This window comes from Rousettus aegyptiacus, unplaced genomic scaffold (genome assembly GCF_014176215.1).
Source record: "Rousettus aegyptiacus isolate mRouAeg1 unplaced genomic scaffold, mRouAeg1.p scaffold_m13_p_17, whole genome shotgun sequence".
Taxonomy (NCBI): domain Eukaryota; kingdom Metazoa; phylum Chordata; class Mammalia; order Chiroptera; family Pteropodidae; genus Rousettus; species Rousettus aegyptiacus.
In genome coordinates, this window is record NW_023416292.1 from 17,364,737 (window position 1) to 17,379,298 (window position 14,562).

Genomic DNA, 14,562 nt, shown 5'->3' on the forward strand with positions numbered 1-14,562 from the left:
CAATCAAAAAATGGGCAGAGGATCTGAACAGACACTTCTCCCCAGAGGACATACAAATGGCCAACAAATATATGAAAAGATGCTCAACATCGCTAGCTATTTGGGAAATGCAGATCAAAACCACAATGAGATTCTCTATTTTTAAACTTGCCAGCTGTCTTCACATGTAGCCAGGTTGGCAAACCAATAAAACCTACGCTGCTTTCCTATACTAGCAAAAGCAAGCCATAGGTTTAGAAATCAGAGAGCAAAGCCACCCGCCCACCTAATAGCTCTGATCCGAAAGGCTGGATGATTTGCAAGGAGCAAACTGGACAGCGACGGCCAGAGACTCACTGTGCAGATGGTATCATGAGGTGTTGGGGCAGAAGGAGGTTTATATTTATTTTCCCTCTAACTACTCCAGACAAATCACCACGATTTCCAAGTGCGAAGATGCTTTTTCCAATTTCTAGAACTTCGGTATCCATCTAGTGCTGAAAATCCAGCTGTGCTTTTTCTGCTTCTTAAACCATTGCCAGAAAAAAAAAGATCTTGTAATCAAAACTTGGCTGAAAGTTTGATTGATGTTGCTTGAGGCACACATGCCTCTACCCCATCTTTCTATCACCACTGCAGCGTTTTCAAAAGTGATATCTATTTTCCATTAGAGAAAATAAAAGTATGATTGTTGACTCTAAGAGAATGACCATGTCTTCACTGATGGAGGGCATCTGGTGTCTCCAATGGGGGTAGCCTCTCGTGAATAATTACAACAGAATAACAATAAAATACAGAGCACTTATGTGCTAGGCAGTTCTGCAGAGGCATATGTCTCTATCAAAGCCACTGTTAGCTGGGTTCCTGATTCCCTGTCTCCACACAGGTTCTTCCTCAATCATCTGTACCTTAGTAATCGATAGCACCATCTACTCTGTTGCTTAAATTTGAAACTTAGGAGATACCCTTGATTCTACTCTTTCTCTCAATCTTACCTTTTCCCCCAAGTCCCCACCTGATCTTATTCACATACCAGCAAGTTTTACCTCCCAAATATCTCTGGAATCTGTCCCCATGCCTCACGCCATGAGTGCTAGCCCATGAGTGTGCATCTCTCACCTCCTAACTGGACACCCCACTTCTCCGGATCCCTTCCTACCCCATCAGCAGACACCAGTCAGAGGGACATTTTATAAAAATATTAGGTCTTCTCATTTTCCAGCTTAGAACATTCTGATTGCCTCCTGTTGCATGAAAAATACAATCCACACTTTCTTGCCCCTCCTGCATGAGGTCCTACACGATCTGACCCCACTTTCTCTGACCTCATCCCGGTCACCTTCCTTAATGCTCTCCATCCATACTGGACTTAGAACCCCAAGCACGGCCAAGTTCATTCCCTACAGGAGACATTGTTGTCATTCTCTCTGTTCGTGATGCTTTTATTTTTGCTCTTCTCCTGACTGGTTCTTCTTTCTCTCTAAAAATAATTTTTGTGAGAGTAGAAATGCTGCTGCTGCTGCTAATGATAATGATATAAATCAAAAGCGGCTACTGATGACCAGAAATGTAATATGACTAAAAACTGTGCTTGGTTGTTTATTTCTATTATCTCATTAAATCCTTACAAAAATCTATATGTACTCCCGTTTTCTATTATCTCCATTTCACGAATGATCAATACAGATCAGTAACTTGCCCAAGGTCGAAGGGTAATAAATAGCAAAGCTGGGATTCAAATTTAACTCTCACTGACCCAGAATGTGTGTCCTAAACCACTAAGCCAAGAGATCGTTCTTGGACTAAGGAAACCTCTCCTAGCAATTTGACTAAGTTGTCTTCTTTAGAAGTTTTAGGAAATTGTTTTAATCATTAAACTCAGTTCTAGAAATCTTTAAACTATTCCCAATATCCTGTCTTCAGGGAAGATCTAGATCCAATCCTCTAGAGTGTGAGTAGAGAACAATGACCAAAACCCATCAAGAGGAAGAAAACAACCTTGTCCATTCGGACTGGAAGTTCTCCACGTATAACGTTACGTATCACCCACTAAGATTGTGCCCATGCGGTGTTGGTGTTTATGATATATCACTGCTTCTTTTTCACTGCCTGGTGGTATGAATTGTTATGCATCACTTCTCTCAATGCTGTTATACTGAAGTGTTAACTCTTCTCATTGATTCTATTGAGACGGAAAATAAAAGATAGACACTTAGAGCTGGAAGTCACTCAAAGGCTGTTCCTTCTTTTATAGATGTGGGAAAAAATGTCCCAGAAAAATGGAGTAATTTGCTCAATCTTGAACGTCTTGTTAGCCTAGGCATGGAACGGTTTTAACACCATATACTGTCTGAGTAATCATGTAACGGCTACTTAACAACACTCAGTCTCAGTTTTCTCATCTGTCATAGGGGATAGCAATATACTGAAATGTATTATTATTATACTAGATCGAGTTATATATGCCTCTACCATATATTATTTTATACTATTATTTTATTATGTAATAAAATTTATTAGTGTCATGAGAAATAAATGGGATAATGTATATAAAATGCTCAGCACACATAGCATGTAGGAGAAATCATTATCTCACCATCATCATCATGAACCCAATGAACGGAGCCCATAACTTATGCGTTTTAACCTCTGCCACATAAACGACCTCTCTGTGTGTGCAGACGGGTCAAGCACGCATGTCTAGCTCAAACCAGAAAAGCAGGATTAGCTAAGCAAAAGGTCACTGTCGGGGAGAGCTCTGAGCAGAAGGAACAGCATGTCCCCGGGCCCAGGGCTGAGTTCGCCACGGTGTACATGAAAGAGTAAAAGAAGTTTGGTAGCATCGGGGTGAAGTTACAGAAGTGTATGCGTGGCAGTTGGGGAGAAGGGGTCCCCTGAGTAAGGCAGTGAGCAACGAGGCTGGAGAAGTAACCAAGGCAGTTGCATTTCCCTGTCCTCGGGGGTTCTTTTCAGAGCAGGCAGAGCCACCCTCAGATTCCAGGGAGAGGGGCAAGGATCCCAGGGTCAGGAGAAATCACACACACGTGGGAGAGGGAGCCTGTGCGCCCCCTGGGGCCGGGGCCTCGGTGAGGTCTGGCCCCTCGTGCGCGCATCTCCAGTCCCAGCCCAGAGACTGGCGAGTGTGCCGGCTGTAGCTCCGCCCTCCCGGCCATCCCCAGGTCAAATGGGACAAAGCTTAAACAGGACCACAGAAGAGAAAAGTAGGATCCAGTCCCTACATTTCTTTTCTCTTGAAACAATGGTCAATAGACTTGGGAAGAAGCAGAAAGGTAAGGTACTTGACTGATATTGTGGGAGCCATTTCCTACTTTCAAAAAGAAATGAACAAAACGTCACACCTGGGACACGTATTAAACGTCACAGTTTATAAAACGCTTTCAGTACATTACCCCCTTTCGGCTTCGACACAACACTGTGGGGTAGAGATCATTACTGCCCCTTGCGCTGGGGATGCAAACGTTGAGACACACGAGCTGAAGCACACCGGTCAGGGCCATGCGAAACGGCAAGCCGCAAATTCAACCGTCCCGTGGGTTTTCCCACCGCCTGTCGACCCGCGTGACGAGAGCGTGTGCCCGATGGGTCTGAATCGCCCTGCCTGTTTTTCTCAATCTCCTCCCCTCCTGCCTGCACGTCCTAGAAAGAAGCTGAGGGCCCCATCTGTACAACTCCAGGCTCTTCCCGCCAAGCCGAGGAACAAAGCTGACATAGTTCGTTGCGTAAACACTGTGGCAAATGACAGTGATTTACGCCCGACTTGCGAACTTCTGATCACCAACTCGCCGCCTGCTATGTAAACAGGTATAAACTAAGATTTACATCAGTTTACACAGCGAGGTAAATAACCTCATCTCTCCTCAACATGGCGCTTGCAAACGTAAATGTTTAAGCCCAAACCGACACTGACGTTTTGATGCAAGTTTCCAGATTTCTCAACCAGAAAAGTTCTGTCGCTGAATGGGCCTTGTGTGTCCCTGGCTGGGGTGGAGATGCAGGGCCAGGCGGAGAGCCCACAGTTCCGGGGGGCAGGGGGGGAGGTCTCACTGGGCCAAGGAAGCTGGAAATAATCCCTTCACCCCTAATCCTTCCTGCTCCTGAGACTTTTCTCTCCTGCTCAGTTATTCTTCACCGCATGGCTCTGCAGACACCTGAGACGGGTTCAGGTGTGTGAACAGGGAGGTGAGAAGACAGGGGAAAAGCAGCCTTCAGGTTGGCTGTGATACCACTCCCACCTAAACAGGGCCAGCGCCCTCCCCGCCTGCCCACAAGTGATATGCAAATTGATCTAGCGCCTATGCAAATCACACACAAATGTGCTTCTGGTTGTCAAAAAACTGTTGCCTGTGCCTGCTGAAGTCCACTGAGCCCGAGTGCTGCCTCCTGTGAAGTTCCCATCGGTGTCATTCATGTTGTGATCAGCCTGAGTCTCCCTTGGGCTGGGCGGGCGAGGAGGGGGCCGTGCCCCTCCCCTCCTCTCGCATGTGTGTCTGGGCCTTTTCTGCAGCGGGAGGCCCTGGGTGAAGCCAGACTCAATCCGACCCATGTTTCGATGGCTGGGTATTGACTGCAGAAGGGCATGTGTGTGAGCCGGAGAGTAAGATTTCCTTCGGCTCCCTTAGAGAATTCTAGCTTACAAGTGAAGTTCATATCCTCTGGCATCATTGGAAAATCTATGTGTGGGATTTTGCTAGTTTAAAAAAAGAAAAATCTAGAAAAAAGTACCTGTTGTGGTCAGATTTTTAATCACTCCTGGGTAGGAAATGAATTTGATTTTCTCTCGTTCTGATGTAATTTGTGGTAGGGAAGGAATAGCTACTATTTACTGAGTACAAAGAATTTCTTTTCCTGAAAGCTTTTTGTTTGTTCAGAAAAGGATTTGTTTTCTGAGACTGTTTATTGAGCCCCTGATACAAGGCGGGCACTAGGCCGGTTACGTGTTAGCTTGTTCACTCCTCAACCCGACGCTGAGGTGGGCGCTATGCTCATCTCATGAAGGGGTCAGGTAACCTGCTTGAGGTCACTCCAGCATGACTGTCCTCAGAGCCTGTCCCCTGAAACACATGTAAAGCTTTCGTGCTTTCTGACCCTCCGCACCTGCAGAAGGTAGGCACCCCTGACTTCCTGTACACAGAGGCCCAGGACAAGAATGCAGAGACTGTAACGACAATACCAATTGCTAATACACAGCGAGTTTTGTGCTTTAAGAATAAATTTACTGAATCTTATGTTTGATACGTGTGAACTTCTTTAGTCCCCACATCAGCCTATCAGGTAGAATTTATTACTTTTATCCTCATTTTGCAGATGAGGAAGACTGAGGCGGCATCACACAACTAATAAGTGTCTGAGCAATCGTAAGCCCCCAGCTGTCCTGAAGAGGATGTCCCCGCGCACGGCTGGAGGCGGGTGACGTGCGTAACACTTGGAAAGCTCCTACCACTTACCCTAAAAGAAAATGATCATTAGGGCAGTGATTCCTAAGCACCTAGGTGAGACCGTGGGATCTCGCTCAGGAAAAAGCATCTTTACTGCAAGCACAGCAGGTCAACCTGCCTGTCATGACTAGGGAATACACACAATAAGCAGCAGACGACCTAGAAGGTCTTAAGATCATTCTCGAAACAACGATCTAGGATTCACGGCGAGGGAACAGGAGCGAGTGAGCGTACAAGTGTGGAGAAAACCGCCAAGCCCGGGGCCGGACAAGTTGACTCACGTCCTGAGGGTCCTCTCCGTGCTCTCCAGCGCATAGTAGCCGCGTTTGCACTCGTATCTGCAGACAGAGCCCACGTCGTGCTGGCCCTGGAGGCAGCGTGGCAGGAGCGAGCTGGCGTTCGGGATCGCAGGGGGCGCGTCGCACTCCAGCTTGCAGTAGGCCTCGGGGAGCGACCAGAGCCCGTCTTCCAGGCAGGTCAGCCATGGGCTCAGTCCTGACTCCAGGAAAGAGAGGCACAGGAGGCTCAGAGCAGGGACCACGAATGTAAGGAGAGCGCAAAGGACCCAAACCTGTCAAGGCGCTGGCATTCTTAGCAAGCGCACGACTCTCTGTTCGGCAACTTCTCTAAAATCTCAGGTCAAATGTTTATCTTACACTTTTTGCCACAGAACCTCCGATGTGACCTATTATACAGAACGGAGGTCAGATAACTATTTCTCGACATCAATGAAGGAAGGGCTAATAATCAAATCGTTACCTCGCTTCCTAACTACAGATGACAGAAATACGGCAGTGACGGCGTCACGGGAAGCATTGTGATAATGACACGTGACCCTTTCACGGTGCTTAGTACATGGCAGGCACCGTTCTAAGCTTTCGACACTTCTTAACTCATGTAAACTTCAAACAAACCTATAAAATAGACATCAGTACCTCCCCTCCTTTGCAGCTGAGGAAGCTGGGTTTGGGTAACTTGCTCGAACTAGTAAGAGGTAAGGACTGAACTCGGGCAGTTTGGCCGCAGAGCTCTGGGCTGAAACACCCTGTCTCGGGCCTAGTACAATTCACGATTTCTCTACATTGCAATCCGTGGACTTGTCCCAGTCGCATCCCCAGCCCACCCTAGACCTTCTAAATCCCAGCCCGTCCACGTGGGGCTCAGGAAGCTGCATTTGTAAGGAGCCCTTGTTAGGCCCCCAGTGTCTGGGAAGAGGTAACAGCAGGGTGGCGGGCCGGTCAGAGCAGGTGCCTCCCCGTCATCTTTGTGCGTGAGCAGGACGGCCAGGGACAAATATTATAACTGCCCCCTCGCTAGAAAATAGAACTAAAAGCACCCAACTCATAGGATGGCTGTAAATGGCCATTTAAAACGTGCATGACAACGTGTGTCTTAATTGTTATTATCATCAGGAAGCTGTTAGTTGGCTTCACTGTGGAGGACACACGATCAAGCAAAAACTGAGAAGAGCCTTAGTCTCTTTCGTTGACGACATTCCGAGCAGAGCACCCTTCCGGGTAGTCGGGACAAAGAGCGGCGTTGCCCTTCGGGACTCTGCTGGTGTCATCAGAAGAGGGTGGCACAGAAGGGCAAAGGGGAAGAGTACCGGGGTAAAGGAAAGGGCCCCAAAGTAGCCCCGAAGAGGGAGGGGCTGAAGGGAACTGCACGCGGGTCCGGCTGGCCACACGGTACCTTGAAGCTTGGCTGGCGGGACACAGGACACGGCGCAGCGTTTCAGGAAGGTTGTCCCCTCTGAGCAGGAGAAGGTCGCATGGCTCACCAAGGACGGGTCGGGGACCCCGCAGTCAAGGGCCACGCAGCTCACTGCCCGGTCCCAGCGCCCAGAGGAGCAGGTGAGCAGAATTTCCTTCTATAAACAGAAAATGTTCTTCTGTCAAGGTCACTTAAAAAGGCTTATCAACACACCTTCCTGCTGATTGTGCAAACACTCGAGACGGGTGAAAATGGTTGCGCCTTTCTCCCCCCCCCCCCTACGCCTTACCGTCTTGATGTACGGCCTCGGGACGCCCAGGTGTGGTGCCCAGGCAGCACGGTCCTCCCTGCGGGAGGGTCAGGGGGAGACGCCCCTCCAGGCCGGCGCTGGGCTGCCCTCCGCGTGCTCCCGCACACTGGCTGGCCGCCCCTCCCCACCCTGCTCCGTGCCCCTGACCTGCGCTTGGGCTCAGCACCCAGGGCAACCTGGGCATTGGAGAGCGGGCGAGGGAAGAGGCCGGGCGCTCCTTCCCTCTGCTCCCTCCCTTGGGGCCTGCCTCCGACTGGCGCCCTCCGGTGCCGCCGGCCCTTGCACCCTGCCCCTGTGCTCTCCTCCCCGGCCTCTCTGGCTGCCCCCCCGCAGTCCACTTTCCTGGCCCGGGGCTGACAGCAGAGCCCCTGCCCCTTGGGGTCCTGCGCCACCTCCACGTAATTTCCCTATGTCCTGTCAGCACCTTTCTAAGCAGCCCCTTTACTAAATTCTCTCAAATTGCCCACTTTGGAGCAGCCGTCTGTTTCTTGCTGGGACTCTTTCTGATAAGCGAGCTGATAAAGGTACTGAGCAGAATCACCTCCACTGAGAACAGCGCCTAAGAAGAGCTGCAAATTAATGCATACGGGGCGCCTTTCACACCCTGTGGCTAAATTTGAGAGATCGCAGCCATTTCCCCGGGGCCTATCATTCCGTAGGGCAGCTGGGGTTCATCGCCGCTGAGTAGATGAAGCAAACATTACGCACCTGGAAGGTTCAGGTTCTGCATTAGGTTTGGACAAACAGGATACCCTTAAGGAGCTAATCACCTACCAGCAGAGCCAAACACGGGATGAAACTGTGGTTCGGAAAGCGCCCGAAGGGGGAAGAATGGAAGGAAGGAGAGAGACGTGAAGGGAGGAAAGGACGTGCAGAAGCCAACGCAAGAGGCAGGCTGCCGTGTCCTGCCCCGCTCCGTGACGACTGGCGGGAACACGAGCCGAGAATGCCAACGAGAGAGCGAAAGAACTGGGGAACGGGGACCGAAAAGCAAGAAAACACAAATACGTCAAGAACAGAGAGTGGGGGGGGGGGGGTGACGACTCTGTGGCTCAGCCAGCCACGCCGCCAGAGACCCCGGCCACCAGGGCCAGAGCGACCGGCGACGGCACCTGTCAGTCGCCCCGACGCCCGCTGCTGGCCGCGGCTCCCCCTTGCTCTCCGAGGTTGCCGCGTGGCCTGCCAGGGCATCCCGCACAACACCAGACACCTGTTTCCGTTTAGTTTCAGTTCTCATGTCAACACGAAGCAAACACCCCCCCCCACTGCCTCGTGATCGTGAGCCGGGGGCCGTGGGCCCGTGGCGCTCCCCTCGCGGGCCCAGCCGCAGGTGCTGAGCGCGGTCGCTGGATGGCCGAGTCCACCACGTGGCTGGGAAGGGCGCGCGCCCACGCACCTCGTGCCAGCCCGGACGCCGCCCTTACACGCGCTCACGGCCCGAGCTCGGCTCGCAGCCCAGGGGCCGCAGAGAGGGCGGCTCTCACACTCGGCCTGTGTTCCTGGTTTTCCTCCCGGCTTCACCGAATACTGTCCACTTCGCCTTGAATTTGCTCCTGATTTTAACGCACTGCAAACAGTCCTTTCTTCTCTCCCCTTCTTAACCAATCACACAAATGTACTTGGTCCCTATGTTGTTTTTTTTTGGTACTTTTTTTCATTTTTTTTTTCTATCTCTTTTCTAGTGCAAGTTAAGCTGGGTTAAGAGCATTTACTTTTGACCAAAGCATCATAGACCAAGGATGCCTCAAGCTATATTAAAACTATTTGTCCCTACACAAGATCTAAACCATTGGAAACCAAAGATTGTATCTTTAAATTCTGATTATCTCTGATCAACTGAAATTCTCCCATGGACCCACAACCCGCTGCTATGCAGTCAACTAGTACAACATGAAAAAAATGTTTTCAGTCTTCCGAACCCTTGATACCCAACTGGCAATCACGCGCCCCCTCTTTCCTCATCATGCCCCATCTTCCTGGATCTCTTCTCAAGGGCCACTGTCTCTCTCTCATACTATGCCCATGCTTTCGAATGGCCGATGTCAGGTTAAAATGCTCTGTAGGCCATAGAACGCCCTCTAAAGGAAAGGGAAGAAACAAAATCTTTAGTTGAGACTACATCACCATGCTCACAATAATGGCAGCTTAACAGAGCACTACGAGCCTATCACTTTGCTAGAAGCTTTTTATTATTTCCATCAGTCATCACAGTAACTCAAATGACATAAATACTTCTAATTATTTTACAAATGTGGAAACAGACAAAGAGGTTAGTTTCTTTTGTTTGTTTGTTTTTACCTAAACTTACACACACCGACTACGTGGAGCCAAAATTTCTTTTCAGGTCTGTTTCCTGAGCCATGCTCTTAATTAATATTTTCTTCTCCCTCCAAAATACCTTGAAATCCTGGAAAGGGTACTGTGGCAGCTTGCAGAAATACAGCAAATTCATTTAAAGCCAGAATCACGCTATTAATCCCCATCTCGATAACAGAGGGAAGAAAACCTGACTCTCTCTCTCCAGACTTCTTATAAAAAGGGCTGGGGGGTCAGACAATGAACCACAGATAATTAACCACAACCTATCTTGTCTGCAAATTGGGGACGAGGCTAAACTATGGCATTCTTATCTTCAAGACAAAAGTGGGGACCACAGTTTCTGACAGGAAGACAAGGACAAGGGATAATGGAATAAGCATTCCTATCTATGCCCGCCTGGAGAGAAACGGATGTCCTAGGTAACGGAACCTGACCTACACAGGCCCTTATACACTTTGCATTTCTGTAAGACCATGTTCCTCCTCCTTCAGCAGAGTCCTCATTTTTCCTTTCAAATGATTTAAAAACCCCTGCCCTTCCCCATTGGGCCAGCGAGAGGAACATGAGTACCTCCCCTCCCAGGAGCGCGGTCCTTATGACCAAGGGTTTCCAACTCACCTGCAAGGGCCTGAGGTACTGCCCACTGCTGGCCTGAAGGACGAATCCCTTTTTACAGGCGATAGCGCACTCCATGTGACCTGGGCCGTCAGAGGTACAGTTCACCACGTCCGCGTGATCGAGCAGCAGTGGGGCACAGCTGCCCTGCTCCCCACAGGGCCGATGGGGACAGCTGGGGAGGACAGAAACAGAAGCAGCTTAGACCGGCTCAGGGCCAACAGGCAACAGCAAAGACTTTGCAGCTCCATCCGGAATGTTCCTTCAAACCGAAGAGAACAATTTTTTCCCCTCAAAACCTACATTAAACTCATCACCGCCTTCTATAGGACCTGAAACCATGCAGCATAAAATAAACAAGAACGTTATCGGCTAATAAGCAATGATTAACCGACTTTCCACGGTTCTTCTAGGACAGAATGGTGATGGGACGAGGCGGCGAGTGTGTCCCAGAAGCCCTGGACGACGTCGGAAAGGACAGATCAGAAGGTAATCCTCAGGTATTTACAGCAGGCGCTGCTGCGCCCCAAACAATGAGAACTGAGCCGGGACAAAAGTTAGGGGCGAATCCTGGGGACTCCGGGTTGGGTCAATTGTTTAGCCACGGGCCTGCGTGAAGGGTTGGAGTGTCTTAGATGGCAGCAAAGGCAACGCTGATCAGTTCGGAAACATTTTCGGCAGCAAGCCGTGGCGGGACCCACACCGCTGAGAACCAGCGCTGGCTGAGCAGAGACTGACCGCAGGACACGAAGAGCAGACACACACTGAGTTGCTGCCCGCGCCCGACACACACAGAGAGAGAGAGAGAGAGAGAGAGAGAGAGAGAGAGAGAGAGAGAGAGAGAGAGAGAGAGAGGGGCAAACGCCCCGCAGCCCCAGGACGCTCAGCGGGACTGTCACGGCGACGAGGACCTGACAAACGGAGCGTGCCGTCTTGCCACGGCAGCATCTCGGAGGTAAGCCACGAGGGCGCTGGTGAGCACGTCTGAACTGGAATGCTGGCTCCACCATTTGAGACCTGCGTGACTCAGCCGAGCGGCTCCTACCCCTGTGTTTCGGCTCCTCCCCAGTAAGATGAGGACGCTGAGGGCGCACCTGCACCTGCCTCGGGGTTGGTATTGTTCCAGAGTTAACCCCCTCTGCTGCTCCACCACCAACGGCCCAAGATCTCGCCCCTCAGGGGCCGGTTTCCTGTCATCGACTCACACTTTCCGGTTTCCCCACTTCTGCCCAGTTTCTCAATTTGCTGAGATTTCTAAAAGGTCTTCCTTCTCCAAGAAGTTTCTCCAGACATCTTTCTCCTTCGAGCCTCCCAGGGAAATTTAATAAATAAATAAATAACTCCCTTCTAATGCTTCTTTGCTCTACACTGTATTATAGTCATGCATGTTCGTTCTTCAGTTAATTAATTTATGTATCCTCTGATCCACCAGGGAGTTAGTTAGTATCTAAGTGTCTCCTAAATGCTGAATCTCCTACCTAGATTACAAACTTCTTGAAGGCAGATCTCTTACTCACTTTTACATCTACCATATACCTTGCTGTAGTAGAGACAATAAAAGTTTGTTGAATTAAATTTGTTCGTATTATAGACAGCAAAGTAATAAGTCTATGGCTATCAAAATGGAAAATGTGTTCAATTCTGTAGTGGCAAAGTGGGACCTAAAACACAAAAGTATTATTATCAGACAATGATTCAACTGCCTTGCCCTCCTCATTCATTCATTAACGATCATCTACTATGCACTCACCATTGGCAGGCGCTGGTCTGAGTACCGAGAGTATGGTATGTACCGTGCCCTTCAGGAACTCAGAGTCTAGTGGGAGGGACCAACCAGATCTTTCTGATATTTGTTACCAGGAGTGCTAAATGTTAAGCAAAATAACGACTATGTATTTCATCATCTTTAATCTGGTCAGTGTCTTCTTCAAAAGATCTGAGCAACGATACGAGAAAGTGGAAAATAAAATGTCATTAAATATGTACATGCTGCCGCGAAATCATTGAGCATTGACTTTAAAAGCATTAGTTCAAAAGCAGGGATTTAACCTGACTATGCTAAACTCGCTGTCCCGGCTCTTACACCTAAGGGACTGAAGTCCTATGTCGGTGACATTCTCACTTCTCTCTCTACCTACCTATGCCGTGAGGTAGAGGATGAAGGGTTGGAGCTAAGTGATGCGAGGGAAACTTTGACTCCTCCGAGCCCTGATTACGCCCTGTGATGGCATGCTCTCCCTCACTCACCCCCTGGGGCTGACGGAGAAAGAAAGATGAGTTGGGGGATAGGGGTGTTAACTGCCAGGTGGAATTCCCCAAATGCAACGCTGATAATTACGTATGCAACACAGGAAATGCATCTTGTCTCTGAGTCTCCATTCGACCTGTCTGGATAAGGGATCCAAAACCTAACTATCCTTCATGGGATGAGGCCGAAACACCTCATTAGGGATGCTACAAAGGACTCCAAGTTCCATAGATGCTTCATGCCCTCGAGAGCCGCAAAATCTAGTACATCTCCAGCGTGCTCAGCAGAGAGGACTGGGGCACACGGAGTCATGAACAGTTGAGGTTTACGTCAGCTCATTGCCAAGAAATTAATGTGCAATAGCACATGCTGTTTTTCGGCTCCTCCATCCAATTCTCGTTGAGGACAAACGCTCGCTCAGACAAACACTGAGTACTCTGAACGAGCCTCCTTCCATCAGGAGGGGGTTCCATTAAGTACCGTTACCATGACTACTGGCGTGAGAAGTCCGACCAGCACTGGCAGCAAGGGAGGACAGAAGAGAAGAGAAGTGGCATGAAATAAGAGCAAGACCGGGAAAAAAAAAAAAAAACCACCCGACCCAGACCTGTTTATGAAGTGAGAAATGGTTTCGGGACAGCGGCTACGAATTCTTTCACTAGCTTATATTTCCATTTGCTTCCTTTTTAAGGAATTTGTTTTACGAGGACAGTGTTTGTCAGATCGTTAGCTTCTGATGGCATCTGGTACCAATTGCAGACTTTTCTCCCTCACACCTCAACCCCAAACCCCCGCCTGTGTTTCCCTTCCACTACAAACACGGCTCCTCTGAGTCAAGTCCTGGTCTCCCTCTTCCCACCCCCCCGATGCATTTTCCTGTCCACCTACTGCCGCATGAGCTCCGATAGGATAAAGGTAATGCGGACGGTAAAAACGGTTAGTCTTAAACCGTCTCGAAACCGTTCTTCTTACGGTCTTTGGACACACGTTAATGACGGTGGCAGCGGCAAAGACTTACGATGCCCCAGAGAGGTGGGAAGTCAGGTATTTGTCTTGGTTGGACATACGAGGAAACTAAAGTCGTTTGGGAGACTGGCTGGAGGCCACACAGAGCGTCGGAGGAAAATCCTCGGCTGGATCTCAGAGCCCGCGCTCTCGGGGCCAGCCTGGGCCACGAGGCCGTCTCCCCGGGGATGCGGCTGCTCTCCTGCTGCTTTCTTCTCGATTCAAAAGCCAGCAGCAGGGGCCAGGGTGAGCCAAGGAGCTCCTCGGCAGGGGAGTCAGGGGGAGAAAGTATAAAGTATGGAACAGTCCGTCTCCATTTCGAGCAGTCTTCTCTTAAACGATAGCAAATCAAGCTGGCACTATTTGTCCAGTGGCCGCACGGTCTGCAAGATGCCCTGCCAAGTGTGTTTCCCCTTTTGGCAAAAGCGCCTCACCCTTCCACCCGTTTTTTCCAGATCTTTCTTCACACCTCATCATAGTGTGTTCTCAGGTAAGGATGTGATGATGAACCCAGTCAGATGTGATTCACAGGTATTTCCATTTTAACAGGAGACAAAGTTCTAAGCCAAAGGAATGAGTTTTTCATGCTGGAATGTTAGGTCAGTGGGGCCTTAGAAATCGCACTCTGCGGACGGCCACCTGCCTGCTTTGCACTTGGTCCCTCCACTTCTCTGGATAAGCTTCTGCTCTCTTTTTGGTCCTCACTTGCCCAAGTCATTATGTTGGAGGGTTTTAAAAAGTGCTTTCAAGCATCCCTGTTCCAAATGTATTTTAACCCTAGGCTGTCCTCCTCCTGTACATCACCTGCTTGTGGTCACCCAGGCACAATCCCAGCACGGTCCTGCCATAATGATGCCCGTGTGTCCCCTTTGTTTTGGGTCTGTAAGCGACGCATGAACTTGAGGAACCTCTGTTGG

The 14,562-nt window shown here is 49.6% G+C and overlaps 1 protein-coding gene across 1 annotated transcript in view; it reads right to left on the minus strand.

The window, feature by feature from the left end:
* PAPPA2 (pappalysin 2) overlaps positions 1–14,562 on the minus strand; it is a 169,733-nt gene that overhangs the window by 37,192 nt on the left and 117,979 nt on the right. The window contains exons 14-16 of the mRNA XM_016154370.2: positions 10,396–10,567; positions 7,128–7,305; positions 5,717–5,930 (exon numbers count right to left, since the gene is read on the minus strand). Of these exons, the coding sequence (XP_016009856.2) occupies positions 5,717–5,930; positions 7,128–7,305; positions 10,396–10,567 (564 nt within the window). The remainder of the gene's footprint in view (positions 1–5,716; positions 5,931–7,127; positions 7,306–10,395; positions 10,568–14,562) is intronic.